General features: G+C 50.1%; 1 protein-coding gene across 2 annotated transcripts in view; it reads left to right on the top strand.

Moving 5' to 3' along the window:
* SNX29 (sorting nexin 29) overlaps nucleotides 1–20,696 on the top strand; it is a 439,800-nt gene that overhangs the window by 367,879 nt on the left and 51,225 nt on the right. For both annotated transcript variants that reach the window (XM_069486909.1, XM_069486910.1), the window contains one exon: nucleotides 312–452. In XM_069486909.1, the coding sequence (XP_069343010.1) occupies nucleotides 312–452 (141 nt within the window). The remainder of the gene's footprint in view (nucleotides 1–311; nucleotides 453–20,696) is intronic.

Below are 20,696 nucleotides of genomic sequence, written 5' to 3'. Positions count from 1 at the left end.
AAAAGCGTGCAAGTGCATCTCTGCTGTCACCTGGGCTGTTGATCTCTGCTGATGTTAGGGAGATGACACCCGGCGTGCTGTTCCTGTAACTTGCCAGGGGGAGTCCTTCCTTCACGTGCCCGTTTGTTGAGCCAGTACCAGGGAGTCCTTACCCTGTGCAGGAGCCGGGCGTCCAGTGGCGTGTGAGACAGATGCGGTGCTGCTCAGGCGGAGCTGGTTTGCATGGGTGGCGCTTTGCCGAGGTTCTAATCCCTTATAGTGAGGGTTTTAAGAAAAATTTACATTTTCTTTCTCTTTCCTTTCCTTGACAGGTCTACATCCGGATAAAAGATGACGAATGGAACGTCTATCGGCGGTATACGGAGTTCAGGAGTTTGCACCACAAGTTACAGAACAAGTACCCTCAAGTGAGGGCCTACAACTTCCCACCCAAGAAGGCCATCGGAAACAAGGTACCAGCACCGAGCGGAGCCAGGCAGCCCGCCGCTTACTGCCCGCGTCGAGGCTGACTGTTTCTTCTTCTTCGGTCTATCGTTTAAAACTGCACGCTCCTTAAAGAAAAGCTGGCTGATATAGGAAAAAATCAGAAAAAAAGGAAGTAGTCACCCACAATTCCACTACAAAAGACAGTCGCCATTAGGTTCTCTGTGTGTCTTCTTACTTCTCTAGGACAGAAGTTGGAAAACATTTTCTGTAAAGGGCTGGAGAGTAAATATTTTTGGCTTTGCAGGTATACGATTTCAGCAGAAAATACTCGACTCTGCCGGTGTAGAACGAAAGCAACCGTAGATAGTACGGACACACATGGGCGTGGCTGTGTTCCAGTGACATTTTGGTTTTACGAATAGGTGGCAGCTGGATTTGGCCTGTGCATTAGTTTGCTGACCGCTGTTCCGGACCAAAATATTTTTTCTAGTCTTTATCCACGGTAGTCATGGTATGAATTTAGACTGACAACTGTAGAGTACAACTTTTTCAAAGAAGTTTTTTTTGTTATGACTGTAGGGTTACCTGCCTCCTGAAGCTTAATGCTTTATGATGACTTAATTTGTTTCTGTGTGTTCATCCAGGCACCCTTGAGAAGGGAGGCGCTCGCCCTCCCCAAGCTTGCCAGCTGATTAGTATGCATTCATTCATTCATGCATCATTCATTCAGCAGGCACTTACTGGGCTCCTACTATGTGTCACTGTGCAGGGGGCTGCGGCCAGCACTGCAGGAGACAGACCTGCCTCTGGGCCTGGCGCGGAGCCCTGTGGAGTTGTCTGCTTCGGCAACTGGCGTTGTTGTTTTGTCACCCTCGTGTCACTTTGGATCACCTGGGGAGCTTTACACACCACTGAGGACCGCCCACGCCCCACCTCACACGCCCCCTTTCTGATCTAGTCGATCTAGCCTGAGGCTGGGCATGGAGGGGGTTAATGGCTCTCTGGGTGATTCCAGTATGGAGCTGAGCTAGAGAACCCCCGGCTTAAAATTAAGAAGGAGGCGGAAGCACATTGGCGATTTCAGTGCATGGTCACTAGGTTGGCAGGGACAGCTCAGTCGGAGGAGATGGAGTCACGGCCACTCTCCGGTGTGCGAGAAATCGGGCTTCGTAATGAGAGTGATCCCTCCACTGTGGTCAAACCGTGGCCCCGGCCAGCAGCAGCAGCTGGGGGCTGGGCAGAAATCCACGTTCCTGGGCTCACCCTAGACCGACTGCCTTGCAGCTCCGGGACTGAGACCCAGCAGTCGGGGTTTAACAAGCTCTCAGGGTGATGCCGGTGCGTGAAGAAGTGTGAGAACCACCGCGCTAGCCTGTTGGCAAAGCCATGTGGCAGATTCCACGTGCGGTGAATCCCCCAGTCTCTCTCTTCGAGAGGCACTTCGTTAGGACTTCGTTTGACCTTTATGGTAGAAAAACAGAACAGGAGTTTCTATAACCCACTCCCAGCACTTGGGAATTCCACAGGGAAAACTGCTGTTACTGATGGTTATGTTTGCATGTGCATAGATTTCTGTTTAAATCAGACTGAAATCTGAGCACATCAAGGTCTGCTGGATTTTAATTTTAAACAGTCATAACGTAGGCTTATCTAAGGCCCAGAATAAATCTGTCCTTCATTTCTCTGTTGAAGAGAAGTGGAGTTGAAGCCATATACATGGAAGACTTAGCTACACTTGTTCATAGCAAGGAGTACAATAATTCTTTTGAAAAGGTGGGGAAAACTGTATACTGATTTAATCTAATGGGCTTATGGGCTCATACAAACCTCAGGACCCATCCAGAATGTCTTAAAGTGCCATAAAACAAAATTCTGCCTGACCAATGCATTATCATTGTAAGATACTCTCATTTGCAAAAAGCATTACTCTGGCCCTTCCATGACACCTTCTCTAGGGATCTTGGCCTGTGTGCTGTCTTGCTGTAAGGGGAAGCTATTCTAGCACAAGGCTAAACCAAGGGAAAACAGATGGTGAAGTGTCTTGTGTACAGTAGCTCCTTATTTAACATCGTCCATAGATTCTTGGTAATTGTGACTTTAAGTGAAATGATGTACTGTGTAATAAAACCAATTTTACTTTAGGCTAATTGATAGAAAAAGAGTTAAGTTCCTGCAGCATACAGTAGGGTGTTTCATTTAAAGTTGCAATTTCCAAGAACCTACCAACAATGTTAAGTCACTTGAGGGATGACTTATTTGTCCACTAGGACCATTAAGACATGTGTCCAGATGAGACATCTTTAGGCTGGTCGAATTTTGCGTACCTTGTTACTCTAAGCCTGGGACCTGTTAAATCACTCACTCCAGAATCCATAGGCATGGACATTATCCAAGGAAATATTAAACATAGTTTAGCTTTGTCTCATTTGTCAAAGGAGTATCTCTCTAGCCTGAAAGTCTATATACTTTCCCCCACAAGGCCATCATTGGTGATTAACAGTTTTAGAATTGAAATGTGACTAATTTGAACCTTTTGTAATTGATAAAGTTAGCATATTGTACAGGGTGCACCAGCATTTATCTTTACAAAGGATTTGTTGTCTGAATATGCCATGCGTCTGTGTAATTGTAAATTCACTTCCTGGGGGTATCCACGCCTTCGCGTCCCACTTCAAGCCCAAATCATGGTAAGACAGTGGCCCGAGTGTCAGTCCACGGCTCCATGAAGTTTATTCCTGTGTAGCTGAGTCCAGCCATGATAGGCACGTATTAAAGTTATTCATTAACTTCTAAATATCATAGGTGTGGAGCTCTCATCAGTCAGGATAGGCTTGGTTAGTTGAGGTAAGAATTCCCAGACCTTGGTGACGTAAGCCAACAAAGGTGTGTTTCTGGCTCACGTTCTATGGCCATCGTGAGTTGGCTGGGGGCTCTGCTCATCTCAGCGTTGGGGTCCAGGCTGCTGGCCGCTCCCTGTCCATGCGTGTTGTCATGAGCATGGAGCATGTCGTGATTGCAGCACCGGGAGCAGGGAGGAGGGGCCGATCAGGCAGTGGCTCCTAGAGCTTCCTTCTGGGAGTGATGCGTGACAATGCGCTCATGTTTCATTGGCCAGAGCTAGTGACGTGGCCATGCCTAACGCCACGGAAGCAAAGGAGTCCACTCCTGCCGTGTGTCCAGGAGCAGAACTGGAATGTTAGTGACCAGTTCTAACAGCCCTCCCTGGAGTAGCACTTCTGTTGAATGACATTTTTGAGCAGGACTGCGATAATAAGGGAACACGGTGCCATCAATCCACAGCCGGCTCGCAAGGCCTGTGGGCTCTACTTCCAAAAGATAATCATGGTTCACCTGCTTCCCCGAGTCCCGGCTTGGGTTACTGTAACCCAAGCCACTGTCGTCTCTGGTGTGGGCACCTGCATGGCCGCCCTTTTCCTCTCTTGCCTTCCCAGAGTCCATTTTCCACACCGCAGCTAGAGGGAGGTTTGTGCAATAGAAAGCAGATTGTGTCACTGTACATTAAAACTCTCTGGTGTCACCCCGGCACTTATGACGAGGATTCCTTACTGTGGCCTGTGGGGTGTCCCTGATATGCCCCCGACTCCCTCCCCTACTTCGTCTCATGCCCATCCCCTCCCTCTCTACTCTGCCACTCTGCTGTCCTCTGACATCCACACTGTTCTCACCTCAGGGCCTTTGCATGTGCTGTCCCCTGGGCCTAAAGGACCATTCCCAGATCCTGCATGGAGGGCTCTTCCGATTCATCAGGCCTCAGGTCAGACTGGCCCTGCTTGGAGAGAGGCCTCTCCCGGCCCCATGCGTGCTGCCTTGGGTCCCCTGTCCGTTTTGTTCCTCTGCTTTAATTTTCTTCCCAGCACACAGTGTTCATTAAAATGACCTCTGCGTGTCTTTAAGTATCACCTGTCTCTGTCCCAGCATGGAAACTCGGGAACCAGGGCCCAGGTCTGCTTCTGCTCACTGCTCTGTCCCCAGCTCCTAGAATAGCATCTGACACAGCGAGATAGGCACGGCCCCAATTAATGAATAAAATGAACAGAAATTAAATGGAAGAGTTTCCCTTTGATTTTCTTCTTCACTTTGCTGGGTCTCGGCACAAATTCAAAAAAATCTAAATTCCAAAAGTGAGCAGAAAAACTTTCAAGGTGACTCGGGAGGTTGTTCTCCGCCTGCTCTTGGCTGAGTACTTTTTGGCAGGAAGCCAGGCCGGCTTTGGGAGGCGGGAGAGCCGGCGCTCTGATGGTCCGAGGGCCGACTGGCGAGCTCCCCTGTCCAAGTGGGCGTCGCCCGCGTGAGGCTTAGGTAAAGGACGCGTTTTTGATGATGTTTCTAACTCCACGTTCTGCCCAGGGAGCAGATGAGAATTGAGGGACTGTCAGTTCCTTCCTAGAATGATAGATTCGATCTCTGAAAGTTCATCTGGCGTTAAGGCAAGGAAATCGCTTTCCCCGGAGCCGCAGATAATTCAAGTCGTCGGAGAAATTATGCATTAACATCCTCATTAAAAACACATCCACCAGTGTGCGGTGGGGCAGTGGGGGGCCGGCTGGTGCTGGCCGAGCTGTGGAAGCTCCTCCGCGGCTCCCTGGGAGGCGCCGTTTGAAGCGCAGCCCGGGGACGGCAGGCCTCCAGAAGTTCCATGTGGGTCTCAGCGGGTTAAAATCACGGAGTCAGCGGGGCTGCGTTTCCGCCTGCAGGCCCTGGGGAGAATCCGTTTCCTGGCCTTTCCCAGCTCCTAGAGGCTGCCGGCACTCCGTGGCTCGTGGCCCCTTCCCTTGTCTCCGTGTGGCCCCCTCTGCCCATCCTCCTGTTGCCGCATCTTCCTGTCACCGCAGCAGAGGACGGTTCTCTGCTTTTCGGGAGTGGGATTAGGTTGGGCCCCCCAGATTGCTCAGGGCAGTCCCCCATCCCACGGTCCTTCATTTAACTCCCGCTGCAGAGGCTCCTTTGCCATGTCGGGTGGCATCGGCACAGGTTCTGGGGATCGGAGCGTGCGTATCTTAGGGGTGCATTGGCCACCTACTGCACACCTCTCTTTCTTTGCCTGGAGGAGAGAACTCTCACTGTTATCCCGCTTCACAAATGAGGAAGCAGAGCCACGGGGAGGTAAAGTGACTTGTCCGAGGCCAGCTCGCTTGGCAACTTCCAGACGGACACTTGGGCCGAGACAGGTGTTGTGCAGAGTCGTCAGCCTCTGCGAGTGTGGCCTGTCACACAGGCAGATCAGCCGCAGAGCGCCCGGGAGGGTGGACGGGCACTGCTTAGTCAGCCGTCGCCTGGCTGGTGGACGTTTACGTCAACCCCCCAAGTCAGTCCCTCCTCCTCGGAGTTGTGGCGAGCAGGGCGCGGGAGAAGCCAGACTCGGTTGCCTCTGTCCCCCGCACCCACCACCCCACTCGCACCAGGGGCCACTGGCAGAGCTGGGGGTGCTGCCCTCCTGGTTCACCCGCAGGTTTACGTGAACTTCCCTGGTCTGGTAATCCTAAACATACGGGAGATCGTCGCTCATTAATTTATGCAGTTACACATTTATTCATTCAACAGGACTTGGCAGCTCTGTCAGTAAGGAGCTGTAACAGGCACTGAGAGTCAAGGAAAACAAAGAAAGAAAAGAAGAGTTCCACGGCTTTATTAGCTGTGTGGACTTGGGCAAGTTATTTGACCTTTCTGTGCCAGTTTCCCGTTCCGTATGCCAGGAATAGTCACAGCACTTCTGGTGTTTTTCTTAGGACTGAAGGGGGTAACGTTTGTGAGGTGCTTAGAGCGCCGTCTGGCACATGGAAAGTGCTGTGTCTCGGTTTGCTAAATAAAGGGGCGCAGGGACTGCTGGGGAGGTGGAGCCAGCAGACGCATGAGCGCGTCTGTCTCATCACCGCGATGTTGGGACTCTGAGCCCAGCATAGCTGGTCCCCCTAGAATGCTCGTACCCTGTGCTTCTGTGTAGAGTAACACAGCCGTCCCGTGCCAGGCTCGTCATGCGCTTTCTGTTCATCTTCTCATCGTGCATTTCTTGTCATATAAAACGTCTTATCGACGAGGAACCCAGGGGCAGTAAGCTTGCTGCCCGAGGTTCCATAGCTACTAAGTGCCAAAGCCAGGGACCGAGCCACACTGCGCCGATGCCACCACGCTGCCCTGCCGCCTCGTGCGGAAGCTCCGCAAATCCAGGCCCGGAGCTGGGAGCTGGTGATGCAGACAGTCAGCGACCGCAGGTTTCTGTGCGGAGCAGCACGATCTCGGGGGGATCCCGCCAGAAAGCCCCTCACGTCCAGACAATCCAGATGACCGTGAGCCACCCCCACCTGCTCGCCACGGAGACTTGGGGAGCTCAGACGCCATCCCCCAGCCCTGCAAGTTTTCCAGCGGGAAATCTGGGAGAGGAAAGTAGCTCCAAACGAGCGACGCCGTAAACTCAAGCTTGTGTCTCATTTGACACTCCGCCAACCGCTGTCTAAATAGTCCTGGTACTTAATGTTTCAATCGAGAGGAAGAGAGGAATTGGGCTCATTATACATCACACATTTGTGTTTCTCTTTAATACAGTAAAAGCCTCTTAAGATATTTTCCAGGAGAACAGTTGCTGAAGTCGTCTTGCCAGAAAAAAATCATCTTAAGGGAGAGACATTGATGAGCCTCAGCCTGGAATGTGTATGGGTGGATTTAATAAGTGGGGCTTTCTTGGGAGGACTTTTCTATCATATCAAATTAAAATCCAATAAAAAAATCAAGGTCATTTATGAACCAAGAGTCCAGAGCCAGAAACCAGAAGTGTATTTGCTGTTCTGTTCCCGTCCTACAAACCTTCCACAGGCAGCACTTGGAGAGGATGAATGCAAGAGCTTCCCCTTGGTGGCCTTGGGTCATAGACCTGGCAGGTCTCACCCTACACAGGGGCCTTCCTGTCTCCTCCAGGAAGCCTTCCCTGGCCTCAGGATGTGAGCTGCCCCTCCTCTGGGTTCCTTTCTTGTGCTCCACCACATCGCAGTGGCCTGATTTCAGTTCTCCAGCCCCAACGTTGCGCTGTGGGGGCAGAGGGCAGCACCTGGCCATATCAAATCTTTGTCATCTTAGGACCTGCCGCAGTGCCAGGTGCGTAGTAGGTGCGCAGTCGGACGAGTTTGATGAACAGATGAGCTCAAGCCATGTAGAAACTGGTGTGTGGCACCCATTCTGTTTGGTTTCCAATTTCCTTTCTCCTCGGTCCCCTTCCTGACTTGCACTGATTATTGTCTGGACACGATCAGTTCTCACCTGGTGCTCTCGGACCTGCTCACTGTGTACTGGCCGAGTAGGAATTGTAGGAGGTTCTACGAAGACTTTGCATTCGCTGTTCTTGGTGACAGAGAGGATTTGTTGGACACATGTGGGGTCTGGCCTTCCCTGTTCACCAACCAGAATTGGCCAGGCCCCCTGCTTCCCTCATGCCAGGCTGGGCTTGAGGGCTCTCTTTCTGGGGGGAACCCACTGGTTTTTGTAATTGACACAAATTGCAAGACACTTGACTCTCTGCTGGGCATTAAACGTTGGCCAAAATATTTCTGGGGCTGTTAGGTTACTTGTATGTCATTATTTAACCTCTCTCTCTAGCTCTAAAGGCCTTCTGAATATACTTAGCCCGTGTTCCATGTGCTTTTCTTCCTCACATTTTTGGACAACTGATTAAAATCACAACTTAGAAGGGTACTTCTCAGCCCTCATTCTCTTCTTGAATAATTGCTACCTTTCCCATTAATATTTGAGAGCTGTATATTGCAATCTTGCTTCATCTTCAGTATGCTGGGAAAAAACATGTTCAGTCTCTCAAGTTGCTGCCATTTTGGTCACTTTCTGACACCACCTTCCTGGGGTTCAGAGCCCTCGTGTCTAGAGGAAGCCACCGCCTTTCTCCTGCCCGTCTCTGCAGCGTCACGGGCCACCTGTGTCTTCAGAAACCAGGTGATGCAGAGGTCGGGTTTGGGCTCTGGGTTCTCACTGCCCATTCAGAGCCTTCCCCAGGCACACACTGGCTGCGTGAGCTCAGGCAGGTCACTCAGCCTCTGCGACACTCTGCTGTCACCCAGGGGTGAGGACGCTGGCAGCACCGGCTCTTATGAAGAGCAAACAAGGTGTGATGCAAGTTAGTTCCTTAACACAGCACCTGGCGTGTCCTGAGACTTCAAATGCCAGCTTAAAAATATAGGTCTACAGGGGGAAGCCTCGCTGATTGGGTTTCCTTTCTTTTGTGATTTGCGATAACTCAGACACATGCATCTTCATTCTTCCTTCTTCCCTCCTCTCTTCTTCCTCCCTCTCTTCGTTTCTATTCTTGTTGTTATGGTGGTGAGTTTTGGGGGATTTCTTTTTTGTTTTTAGTTGAGGTATAACATACCTCTAATGTTAGGGTACAGTTGGATAGATTTTCACCAACTGAACACACCTGTGCAAACAGCTTTGACCAAGAAACAGACCATTGACAGAGCTACAGAAGCCTCTTCCCGTCATGCCCTCCCCACACGGGGGCCACTGTCCTGATTCTGATGCTATAGAGCACTTTGGCCTGTTCTGGAGCTTTACATACAGGGAATCACACGGCACGTAGCCCTTTGCACCCGGCTTCGTTCTCTCACGTCACGTCTGTGAGATTCACGCGTGTTGTTGCAAGTGGCAGTTGTTGGCTACGCGTGTTGTTGCAAGTGGCAGTTGTTGGCTTGTCTTCGTCGCTGTGTAGTATTCCGTTATAGGAATACACCACAATTTATTTATCTTTTGCTATTATGCATATTTGGTTGGCTTCTAGTTTGCTTCTATTACACACAGTGTTGTGATGATGTTCTTGCATGTGTCTTCTGATAGACGAGCCCTGATGGATGGGGTCTGTACTCAGGAATAGAATTGCTAGTCCTAGCGTGCGCCTGTATGCCACAGTGGCGGATACTGCCCAAGAGTTTCTCGGTGACAGTTTCTTAAAGGAAGGGACAAAGAATACGAGGAATAAGATAACAGGCACCTATATTCCCACCCCATAAAATTAACAGCTGTTCACCATTTTGTCGTGTTTGCTTCTAAGCTCCAACAAAATTATGACAGAATGTTTCAAATGTGCTCCAGAATGCACAGGGAAATGTAGTGCACATGCACGGACCACCGTCCAGATGTGATAATGTTAACATGCAGAGAAGTGGAGCATCATAAACACGGCCGAATCTTCCTGGCACCTTCCTCCCTGAGGGCGCTACCCGGTGGAGTTGTCCCGTCTCCTTCCTGTCCACAGTTCTATACTTTGAGTGCCTATGATTCTGAGAGAGTTTTCTTTTTACTGCTTCACTTGAATGATATCATTCTTTCTCTGTCCCTTCCCTACTTGTATTCTTCACCAATATTCCATTCTTGTGATTTATTCCTTTAGATGCTCGGCATTCTGATTCGTTACCCTTAACTGCTGCGTTTCCTCCATTGGAGGACTATTCAGCATTGCGTTTGTTTATTCTCCGACTGGTGGGCACAACTTTCCCTGTCCACATGTTGTTGCAGCGAGCATCCGTAGACACATCACCATGTAGACGTGTTGAGACTCAGTTGCTCATGGCCGTGTGCTGGTGAAACAGGCTGCTGGCTCACAGGGCACGCGTGTCTTCAGCTTGCCTCTCTCCTGCCAAATCGCCTTCCAATTGGTGGCACCCATTGTTCACTCCCAACCAGGCGGATGAGAATCGCCATTGTTTCGCATTCTCAACTGCACTCGGCATTGTTTGACTTAAAATTTATTTGTATTTTGCCAACATGATGGGCAGAAAATGGTATTTCATTGTGCTTTTGATTCACTTTTCCCCAGTTGCTGATAAGGTTGATGATCTATTAACGATTTTTAGTCATTCACATTTCCTCCTCCCTTTCTTGCCTTTGTGCATCCTTTGGTCATTTATCTACTGGGGTATTTTCTTCTTGATATCTAGGATTTTTGCATATTTTTCTGGCTGTTATTCTTTGTCTTTGCATTCCTTTATGAAGATAGAACTCTTGTCCCCTTGTTGACATAGGAACTCCGGCTCCATTTACCCTAGAACCCGCTACCTCTCTCTCCCCTGTGTGCCTGCCCCCCACCCCACCGCCCCTAATGTTGCAGTGCACACACTCGCTTACATGTCTATTTTCCTCGCTGGACGGGTTTTCTGGGGGGGCCGCAACTTCCCATCAGACACCACACGCTGACAGACTCCTGTCTCGATCAGGAGAGGCTGAATTGGTGGCTCTTGAGGGAACATCTGGCCCCTGATTGTTACGTGGACCCAGAGTACACCTCGCTCCAGAGCGCCCCTCTCCGAAGTGGGGTCCAGCAGGCTCCGAGTGTCCTGGAAGTGCAGGGCGCAGTGTCACCTGCTCTGGAGAGAGCCGGTCTCCTCGGCCGCTTCACAGCCACGTTAAGCCTCGCCACCCCCTGGGAACCTTCCCATCATTCATTTCCTCAGCTCTTCTGCCTCCTGAGGAAAAGCGAAGTTCTTTTTTGTAATGAGTTTTGAAGCTGTTTTAAGTGCCTGATCCTCATAAGCTGGTGAAAATAGAACTGTTTTGTGTCACAAAGGAGACTTTGATACTTGCTTTTAGCTCTCCCTGGTGACCTGGGCAGCCCTATTCCTACCAGCAGGAAATAAACAAGCCCCTCTTCACCTCAGAGGAACCACCGTTAACAAGAAAAGTGGCCGTTTATCGCGTGCTAACTACACGCCAGGCGTAGTGCCGGGACTTCGCCTGCACGTTCTCATCTAATCTTCTCGGCATCCTGGTGGCCGAGGAATTAGCATCCCCGCCTCACCTCATGTGACAATGCAGGTCTCCCTCCTAAATCTCCAACCCTCAAGCTCTTTCTTGCCTCAGGACCTTTGCACATACAGTTCCTTCTAGAATACTTCGTCCCTCGCCCTTCCTGTGGCCACATCTTTCTCCTGTGTCACATCTCAGCTTGAATTCTGCCTCCTCAGAGAATCCTCTCCCACCTGTGCAGAATAAGTCGGCTCCCTCCGTCCTGTGCTTTCTTGGCCTCTTGTTTTTCCCTTTATGGCGTTAGCACATTTTGTGCATGTGGTTATTTATTTGTCTAAACATGGTGTGTGTGTCTGTGCTGGCAGGGGAGGAACCGGTGAATTATTTTAAGCATTAGAGAGACAAGGTCCGATTGCTATTTTGAAGATGTCACTGCCTGTGGAGGACAGCTGGGTGGCATCAGTGCCCCAGGGAGACCCATGAGAGGGTGTTGGCAGAACGGCTGCAGTGGGTGCCGGTGACGTTTGAGGGGACACAGAGCCCTTAAGGAGTCTATGAGAGGGGAGTTAGTGGACATGGGGACGTGGAGCCCAACCTGGCAGATGGGGGCTTGAAGAAAGGTCAGACTCACTCATAGGTGACCATGCTCTCCAGTGTGAGCCTCCTAAAACAGGGCACGGACAAAGTCCCAGTGCAGAGGTTGTCAGCTGGCAGCTCACAGGCCACATTCTGCCTGAGACATGGCTTGTGTTTTGTGGTGGTGGTGGTGGTGGTAATGGCGGTGGTGGTGATGGTGGTGGTGGTGATGGTGGTAAAGGTGGTGGTGGTAATAATGGCGGTCCTGGTGGTAATGATGATGGTAATGGCGGTGGTGGTGATGGTGGTAATGGCGGTGGTGGTAGGGGCGGTGGTGGTGGTAATGATGGCAGTCCTGGTGGCAATGATGATGGTGGTGGTGATGGTGGTAATGGCGGTGGTGGTGATGGTGGTAATGGCGGTGGTGGTGATGGTGGTAATGGCGGTGGTGGTAGGGGCGGTGGTGGTGGTAATGATGGCGGTCCTGGTGGTAATGATGATGGTGGTGGTGATGGTGGTGATGGTGGTGGTAATGATGGCGGTCCTGGTGGTAATGATGATGGTGGTGGTGATGGTGGTAATGGCGGTGGTGGTAGGGGCGGTGGTGGTGGTAATGATGGCGGTCCTGGTGGTAATGATGATGGTGGTGGTGATGGTGGTGATGGTGGTGGTAATGATGGCGGTCCTGGTGGTAATGATGATGGTGGTGGTGATGGTGGTAATGGCGGTGGTGGTAGGGGCGGTGGTGGTGGTAATGATGGCGGTCCTGGTGGTAATGATGATGGTGGTGGTGATGGTGGTGGTGGTGGTGGTAATGATGGCGGTCCTGGTGGTAATGATGATGGTGGTGGTGATGGTGGTGGTGGTGGTGGTAATGATGGCGGTCCTGGTGGTAATGATGATGGTGGTGGTGATGGTGGTAGGGGCGGTGGTGGTGGTAGTGATGGCGGTCCTGGTGGTAATGGTGATGGTGGTGATGGTGGTGGTGGTGGTGATGATGATGGTGATGGTGGGTGCTGATGAAGGTGGTGGCAGTGGTGGTGATGATGAGCCCAGGTCTACATCTCAGAGTACACAGCCTTCCCGGCAAGTGAGGCTGGTCTTCCTCTTTATCTCACATGTTCCTGTTGCAACAGTTGTTAGATGCTGGACAGAATCTGGGCCTTAGCTAAGGTGTGTGCTCCCCAGGTCACCAGCCTGCCCTGCTTCTCTCACTTCCTCGGCCCTGATGGCTTTTGAATTTGTCACCCTGGGGAGTTGAAGGTAGCCTTGGAGGGGGTAATTTTTTCATCTGAGCTTTGAAGACTTAAATAGACAAGGAAGGGAAGGGCATTCCAGTCAGGGAAGGGACAGCATGAGCAAAGCTTCTGCGCGGAAATGGGCAGCTTCAGACACGGGTTGGATTCTTCACATCCAAGTGCTCCAGCCCCTCTCCTGTGCAGGGAGGGGTCCCAAGACGCATATGGCGATTAACCAGGCGAGCAAATCATGTGGTAGTGGTAGGATCCTGGGCCATGGACTTTCTCACCTGCTTGGCCCTGCTATCTCCATGATCTCTGACTTTAAACAAGACTAAACGACCAGTGCCCTGGGGAGTAGAGCCAAGTGGCGGCAGCCAAGATCCTGAGGCATCTGCATTCTTGGCAGAAAGGCCCTTAAAGTAAAACAAAGTAAATGAAAAGCTTCATTAATTACCAGTAAACATTCCTACATTTTTTTCATTTCACAGACCTTTATTTGGTATCTATGATATACCAAGTCTTGTGGCTACAGAGATGAGCAAGACACATTTTCTGCCCTCAGGGAGTTCACATAGGTTAGGACCCCCAGTAAGTGCTATGGGGGAGATTAAATCAGCGTCTGTGGCAGCACAGGGGAGAATGTATCATCTAGGATGTTTTCCACTGCATGTGACAAAACCAAAATTAAACTATTTTTTAATTTAAGAAGAGAATTTGTTGGCTTGTGTAACTGAGAGGCTTGGGGATGACTTCAGGAATGGCTGGATCCAGGAGCTCAGTGATATCACCAGACATCTGTATCTTGGCCAGTCTCTTTCTCGTGTGCTCAGACTCTTGCGTGTTATTCAAGTGCCCATTTCTTTCTATGCCTGCATTTTCTGAGTTGGCTTCTTTGTTAGGCAGGCTGGCTCCCCTCTCACAGCAAAGCTGGTCTCCCCCCTTTAGGCTTTCACTGTATCAACTAAGCAACTTGGGCAGAAAGAGCAAGTTGTTTTCCTAGTTTTTGGTCTCAGTGCTGACAGTCATTGACCCAGCTGAGTTCTGCGCCTGTCCCAGGACCAGTCACAGCAACTGTGTTTGTCCTGGTCATGTACTCATCCCTGGGTAAAGGCGTGAGTAAATCCTGTCCAAATCCCATGGACTGAGAGTGGGAGAAGGTTGCTTCCCCGATGAAAGCAACTGTCAGAAGAAAACGACATGGGTAGTGAGTAGGCAAAACAAGGGAGCCAGCCCAGGGGCAGAAGGGCAAGAGGGAGGTCAGGGAAGCTTCAGAACAGAGGTGCTACTGGAATTCCGTCTTGAGGGATGAGCAGGATTCAGCTGTTGGGTGAGGTGGGAGAGCTCTAGGCAGAGGAAATGGCACTTCTGAAAGCAGAGCTCATGGACCTCCTCAGGCCCACCATGCCTACTGAGCAAATGGCATGTGCCACTAGCAGCGGGTACACATGTGTGTTCATTAGCAGGTGAGGCGGAAGAGCCAGGCAGGGCCAGTAACCTTGCGTGCTTAGCTAAGGAGTTTGGACTTTCATCCTGAAAGCAAAAGAAAAAAAAAGTGGCATAGTTTAAAAAAATGTTTTTGCATTTTTTAAAAAAATGCTCACTTGGGAAGCAGTGTGGAGAATGACCAGTAGCAGGGGAGACTGGCCCAGTAAATGCACAGAGGGCTACAAACATATCAAGAGGAACATCATTATTTATTCATTCAACAAATCTTCCTTCGGCACCTACTGTGTGTCAGCCGCTGAAAATACAGCAGAGAATTAAATAAACAAGGGCTCCATTTACATGGGCTTACAATGTGGGGGTGGGAGGGAAAGCAGATAATGTACATATAAACAAATTAGAGGTAACTTATAATAATCTCTAAATAATATAGAACAGTTACAAAGAGATTTAACTCTAGATCTGTCCTTGGAAAGGTGACCCAGGCCATAGGAGTTTTAAGTTATAAAGTGAACAGCACAGAATTTTTACTTAAAAAAATTTTTTTTTAAAACAATGTATTTGCCCACAGTTGCCAACCAGAGCCAAATTATTTGGCTCCCCTTGAAAGACAAGGGTACAAGTAGAGAGGTGGTCGGCTTTTCAGAAGCTAGCAGTGAACTGTCATTCGGACTTGACCTTCTGCTACTTGGTATCAGCAGTGGCTTGCTTTGCATGCCGGGTAATGGAGCCATAGTTGGTTTTGGACAGGCACATAAATCTTTTTGGGAAACTGGAAAGATGAGCCATCCAGGCAGACCTGGCATTCTGCTTAATTCTCATTTCCGCCTTTTATCTTCTCCCCTCGCCCTGTGTTCACTCCCCCCTCCTCCTGTGGGAAATCCCAGAAGAAAGCACAAACTCGAGTTTCGCCCAGACATTCTTCAAACTGGAGCAGCAAATGAAAAATGGTTTTGCTACGTGGAGCATTTCCCTCAGTGATACCATTGTGTTCAGCCAGGTCTGAAGAGCTGTAGATCACGCCTTTCCCACTGTTTTGGAGACTCTTGCAGATGCCTCAGATGCATTGGTTTTGGAAATAACTGAACACAACTGTTTTCTCTTTTCCGGTGTGGTAGGCTGCACTTCTGTGCTCCAGGTGGCCGACGGGTGTGCCGGTAATGCCAGCACCCAAGCAGGGTAAAAGATGGCTGCGTCTTTCCCAGATTCTCAAACGAAGTGGTAAATTATTTCCTCCCGAGGATCCTCCCTCCGTCTATATTTAGGCCACGTCACTTGCCACCGGTCAGCACCACAGACAGTTCCTCCACCACTTGCATTCCTCTGATGGTGTCCGCTCTGGACGCGTGCCCGGATCACTGGGGTTCTAGCAAAGCCAGATGGTCAGGCCACGCTCCACACCTGGTGAGTTAGGATCTCAAGGGGGAACCCTGCAGCCTGCATTTCTGAAAGGCCCTTGGATAGTGCCGGTCTGTAGGCTGGTGACCGGGGACCACACATAGGGAGCAAGTAACTTGCTCCAGGTCACACAGCGAGGTGTGTAGGTGTTCAGCAAGCCGAGACGAGGGCTTCCACTTCTCTGCTGCAACCTCCACAGGCCCGTTTGCTCTCAACCTCGTGCCATTACGTGGAGGAGCCAGGAGTATGGCAGATGTGGTCACGAGTCGGTGCCGGGCTTTCCAGCCAACATGTGGCTTGAGATGAATGATGAAAGTATGTCAAAGAATGGTTTTGGAATTCTACCTCCTTCCCATTCTTTCTGAAGACCTTCCTACTGAAAGTGTGTCCTGTGGGCCAGTGACATCGGCCTCACCTGAGAGCTCATTAGACACGCAGAATCTCAGGCCCCACCCAGACTGGCTGAATCAAGATGTGCACATTTGACAGGCCCCAGATGAGCTGTGCACATGTGACAGTTTGAGAAGACCACTCCGTGTCATTTTTATGGTCACTGTCTGGCTCCAACAGGCTCTTCCCCGTTTCCTTCCTCCCCTCTAAGGAAGCAGATTGCGCAGTTGTCAGATTGTCGGGCTCCGAGCCACACCTGCTGTGGGCAGAGTCACGTGTTATGTTGGCACATCGGGATGTGCCCGTGTCTTGTCTCACCTCCCAGGCTAAAGCTGGAAGTTTCCAGAAGCAGGCAGGACTCAACCCCTTGCTGCTTCCTTTTCTTCCTGTGTGCTCTTCATTAAGATTCACTCAACAGTTGTGTTTAAGACAGTGGTGAAAAAATGGATGTGGTCCCCGCCCTCGTGGAACTTTCAGCCTAGCTGAGGCAGACATTCAACAGGTAAACCCATAAGTAAAGATACTTTCACGTGGTGCCAAGTTTTGGTGTGGCAGTGGTGCAGGGAGCTGTGACAGAGAGGACCCTGTTTAGTCAAGGGTCCAGGCGGGGACCTGTACGCTGACACATGGAGGATGTGCCGTCGTTAGCCTGGACGCAACACGGCAGGAGTGTCCAGGCAGAGCCGGCAGCAGGGGAGAGGCAGACCTGGCCAGCTGCGCGCTAGAGACGGGGTCATACGCTCCCTCTCTTTGTGACCTGTATGGCTCTTCCTGTCACGGAAATGGAGAAATTCTAGTTCTTGGTGAAAACTGATGTTCCGCTTTGTGTCCAGGCTTGGGACCTCCTCTGAGCCCAGCAGGTGACGCTGTGCTCCATACAGGTGTGTGAGGTTTGGAACTGAGGCTCCGGCTCGAAATAAAGTCTGACTCAGTTTCTCTTGGCTTCCTCCGGGCATTTACCTCCCTTGGGACCACCGAGCAGGGGCGGTGAGAGGCAGCAGAGGAGGGCCTTGGGGTCGGTGTACTTGGGTTTGGATCCTGACTCCAGTGTAGACCAGCATGTCACCTCGCTATGCCTTGGTGTCCTCAAGTGTCAAGATGATGGCATCTCCCTCCTGAGTCTGCTGTGCGAATGAAGTGAGGTGACACAGGGAACAGGCTTAGAGCGTGGCCTGGCCCACAGGGCGTGATCAGGAACTGCTCGTGCTGGTGGTTGCTAGGCCGAGGTAGCCTGTGGGATTTCCCGACCAAAATGCCCTTTAATGCCACCACCTGCTCCTGACTGTCATCACGTCCCCACGGTGGGCAGGGAACCTGCGGCTCGGAGTGGCTGGCTCAGCTCAGCCTGAGCTTCTAGCCTGGGACTTCTCGTCCTGGGGTCTGAGGATGAAATTCGGGTGATCGGTGAAGAGGAATGATGCTTTTATTCTCGCTACCTCCACCTGACACAAGAACTGCAAATGTGAACTTGGGCAACACGCCAGTAATAGTCGCAGTATCTGCGACTTTGCTGCCAATGGAAGTCAACCACACGCATGTATTTTTGTGTCACAGTACAGTTGCTGCAAATGTCTCCAAATACCGTTAAAGGTCACTGCTCTGAAATCACAGTAGCGATTAGACCTGCCACTAGATCTTGTTACTTAATGCATCAGCAAGGAAGCGCTCGCATTGCTACACTGCAGTTCTGATAACTGCGTTTAAATATTAAGTGCTTTTGTTTCGAAACCTGCGTATCCTGTGTCATGAATTTTAAAACATCATTCTGACCAGTACTGATGGGTGTCACCACGGCCACAGGGAGGACTCTGCCGTTCCCCCCAGCCCCGATCCCACGTCACCCTCACTGCTCCCACACCTGTCGCTCTGCCCTGCGGAGTGCCACCACCCATCGCTGCTGTTCTGAGCCGCCTCACTCCTTCCAGGCTCTTCTCCCTGTTCCTTCCCTGCCAAATTCCTTTTTGTGAAGCAGGTGCTGGATAAATAATTAATAGGGTGGGAAGAACTTGGTGGAAATAACACAACCCATGTTTATTTTTAAGCAGCCGAGTTACGGAGCCCTGCTCCAGGTGCAGCCCAGGTGGGGAAGTGTTTTTGGCTGGAAGGAGGCGCCACTGCGTGGCTGCCGGGCGGGAAGGAGGAGAGGCTGTTGAGATGAGCCCGTGCCTTGGCACGTGGGGACGCGGGGGCCAGGTGGGCCCAGGGTGGGAAGCCCAGGAAAGGAGGGTCTGTGACCGGAACAGTGATTGGAGGACGCCCAGGAAGAACGAAAATCTCACAGAGGAGCTGAGCAAAAATCCTCCCCGACAGGCAAAGGCACGAGAGGGGCTTGATTTATGTGCAAAGAGCAGGGTTGATGGTAGGTTTCATCAGAACTCGGTCTTTCCCTCTGTCCCTTCCTCTCTCCCTCGCTTTCCTCTGTGCTGGCTTCATTCTCAGGCTTTCTTCGAGACGAGCCCCTGACAGGCCCAGGCTGGCATCCTGCTCGCGGCACCCCCGGCAGGAAGAGCTGCTCCTTCCCCGTGGTTCCAGCGGAAGTCCTGGGGTTAGATGTCGTTGTTCTGCCTGGGTCATGTGCCTGTTCTTTTTTTTTTTTTTTTTTTTTTAACAGCTTTATTGAGATGTAATTCACATACCACACACTCTCACCATTTAAAATATGCAGTTCCTTGGCTTTTAGTATAGTCACAGAGTTGTACAACCACCACCACTATCAATTCTAGAACATTTCTGTCACCCCCAAAAGAATCCCTGAACCACTTGGCAGTCACCCTATTACTTCCCATCAAACCCTCCACCCTCGCCCCCTGGCAACCACTAATCTGCTTTCTCTCGCTATGGATGTGCCCATCCTGAACATTTCATGTCAATACAGTAATACAATATGTAGTCTTTCGTGACTAGCTTCTTAGCAGAATATTTTCAGGGTTCGTTGACATCACAGCATATGTCAGAACTTCATTCCTTTTTAATAGTTGAGATATGATTCACATATCAGATAATTCACCCTTTTAAAATATAAAATTCAGCAGTTTTTAATATATTCACATAATTGTGCAACCATCACCACAACCAATTTTAGAACATTTCCATCACCCCAGAGAGAAACTCAGTACCTCTTAGCCGCCAGTCCCCATTTCTCCCTAACACCGGCCCTAGGCAACCACTAATCCACTTTTTGTATCTATAGGTTGGCCTGTTCTAAAAATTTTATATAAACTGAATCGTGCACTTCGAAGTCTTTTTGTGATTCACAGAAGGATGATGTTTTCAAGGTTCGTTTGTGTCACAGCTTGTATTAGTACAGCGGCCCCCTTGTCCTTGGTTCTGCTGCCTGTGGTTTCTGTTATGGTACAGTTTAATAGGACATTTTCAGAGAAATCGACCACAGTCATATAACTTTTATCACAGTATATTATAATTGTTCTATTTTATTGTTAGTTTTTGTTGTTAATCTCTTACTGTGCCTAATTTATAAATTAAAATTTATCATAAGTATAGGGAATGTGTAGGAAAAAACATAGTATATATCAGATTTGGTGCTGCCCGCGGTTTCAGGCATGCACCTGCAGTTTGGGAACATACCCCTGCAGATGGGGGGAGTTACTGTTCTTCCTTTTTACCATCAAATAGTATTCCCTTGTGTGGGTATGCCGTATTTTGCTTGTCCATTCCTCATTTGATAGGCATTTTAGATGTCTGTGGCTACACCACCCTGAACACGCCCAATCTTGTCTGATCTCAGAAGCTAAGCAGGGTCAGGCCTGGTTAGTACTTGGATGGGAGACATTTGAGCTGTTTCCATTGTTTGGTTTTAAGGAACAATCCTACTATGAATGGTTTTGGGTGGACATATGTTTTCCTTTTTTTTCCATTTCATTTCATTCTCATTCTGTCAAAGATTGGCATTGCTGGGTCATATGGTGTCTATTCAGGCTGCCATAACAAAATACCATAAGCTACGTGGCTTATGAACAACAGAAATTCATTTCCCCCTCTGCTGGAGGCTGGGAAGTCCAAGATCAAGGTGCTGGCATATTGGGTGTCTGGGGAGGGCTTGTTTCCTGGTTCATAGATGGTGCCTTACAGCCGTGTCCTCGTGGTGCAAGAGGCCAGCTAGCTCTCTGGGGCTTCTTTTCTAAGGGGACTAATCCCATTCATGAGCGTGCCACCCTCATGACTGCATCGCTTCCCAAAGACCGTCCCTCCCGCTACCATCACCTTGGGGATTAACATGAATTGGGATGGGGGGGGGACACAAACATTTGGACCGTAGCATATGGTAACTGTGTTTAACATTTTGAGGAACTGTCAAACTGTTTTCCAAACTGACTGCGTCACTTTACATTCCCACCAGGAATGTACGAAGGTTCTAATTTCTCCACATTCTTACCAACACGTATTATCATCTTTTTGCTCCTAACCACCCTAGTGGGTGTGAAGTGGTATCACTTTGTGTATTGATTT

The sequence above is a fragment of the Eulemur rufifrons genome, chromosome 14, assembly GCF_041146395.1.
Source record: "Eulemur rufifrons isolate Redbay chromosome 14, OSU_ERuf_1, whole genome shotgun sequence".
Lineage (NCBI taxonomy): Eukaryota > Metazoa > Chordata > Mammalia > Primates > Lemuridae > Eulemur > Eulemur rufifrons.
The sequence above is the reverse complement of the archived record's forward strand: the minus strand, read 5'-3'. Positions and strand labels throughout refer to the sequence as shown.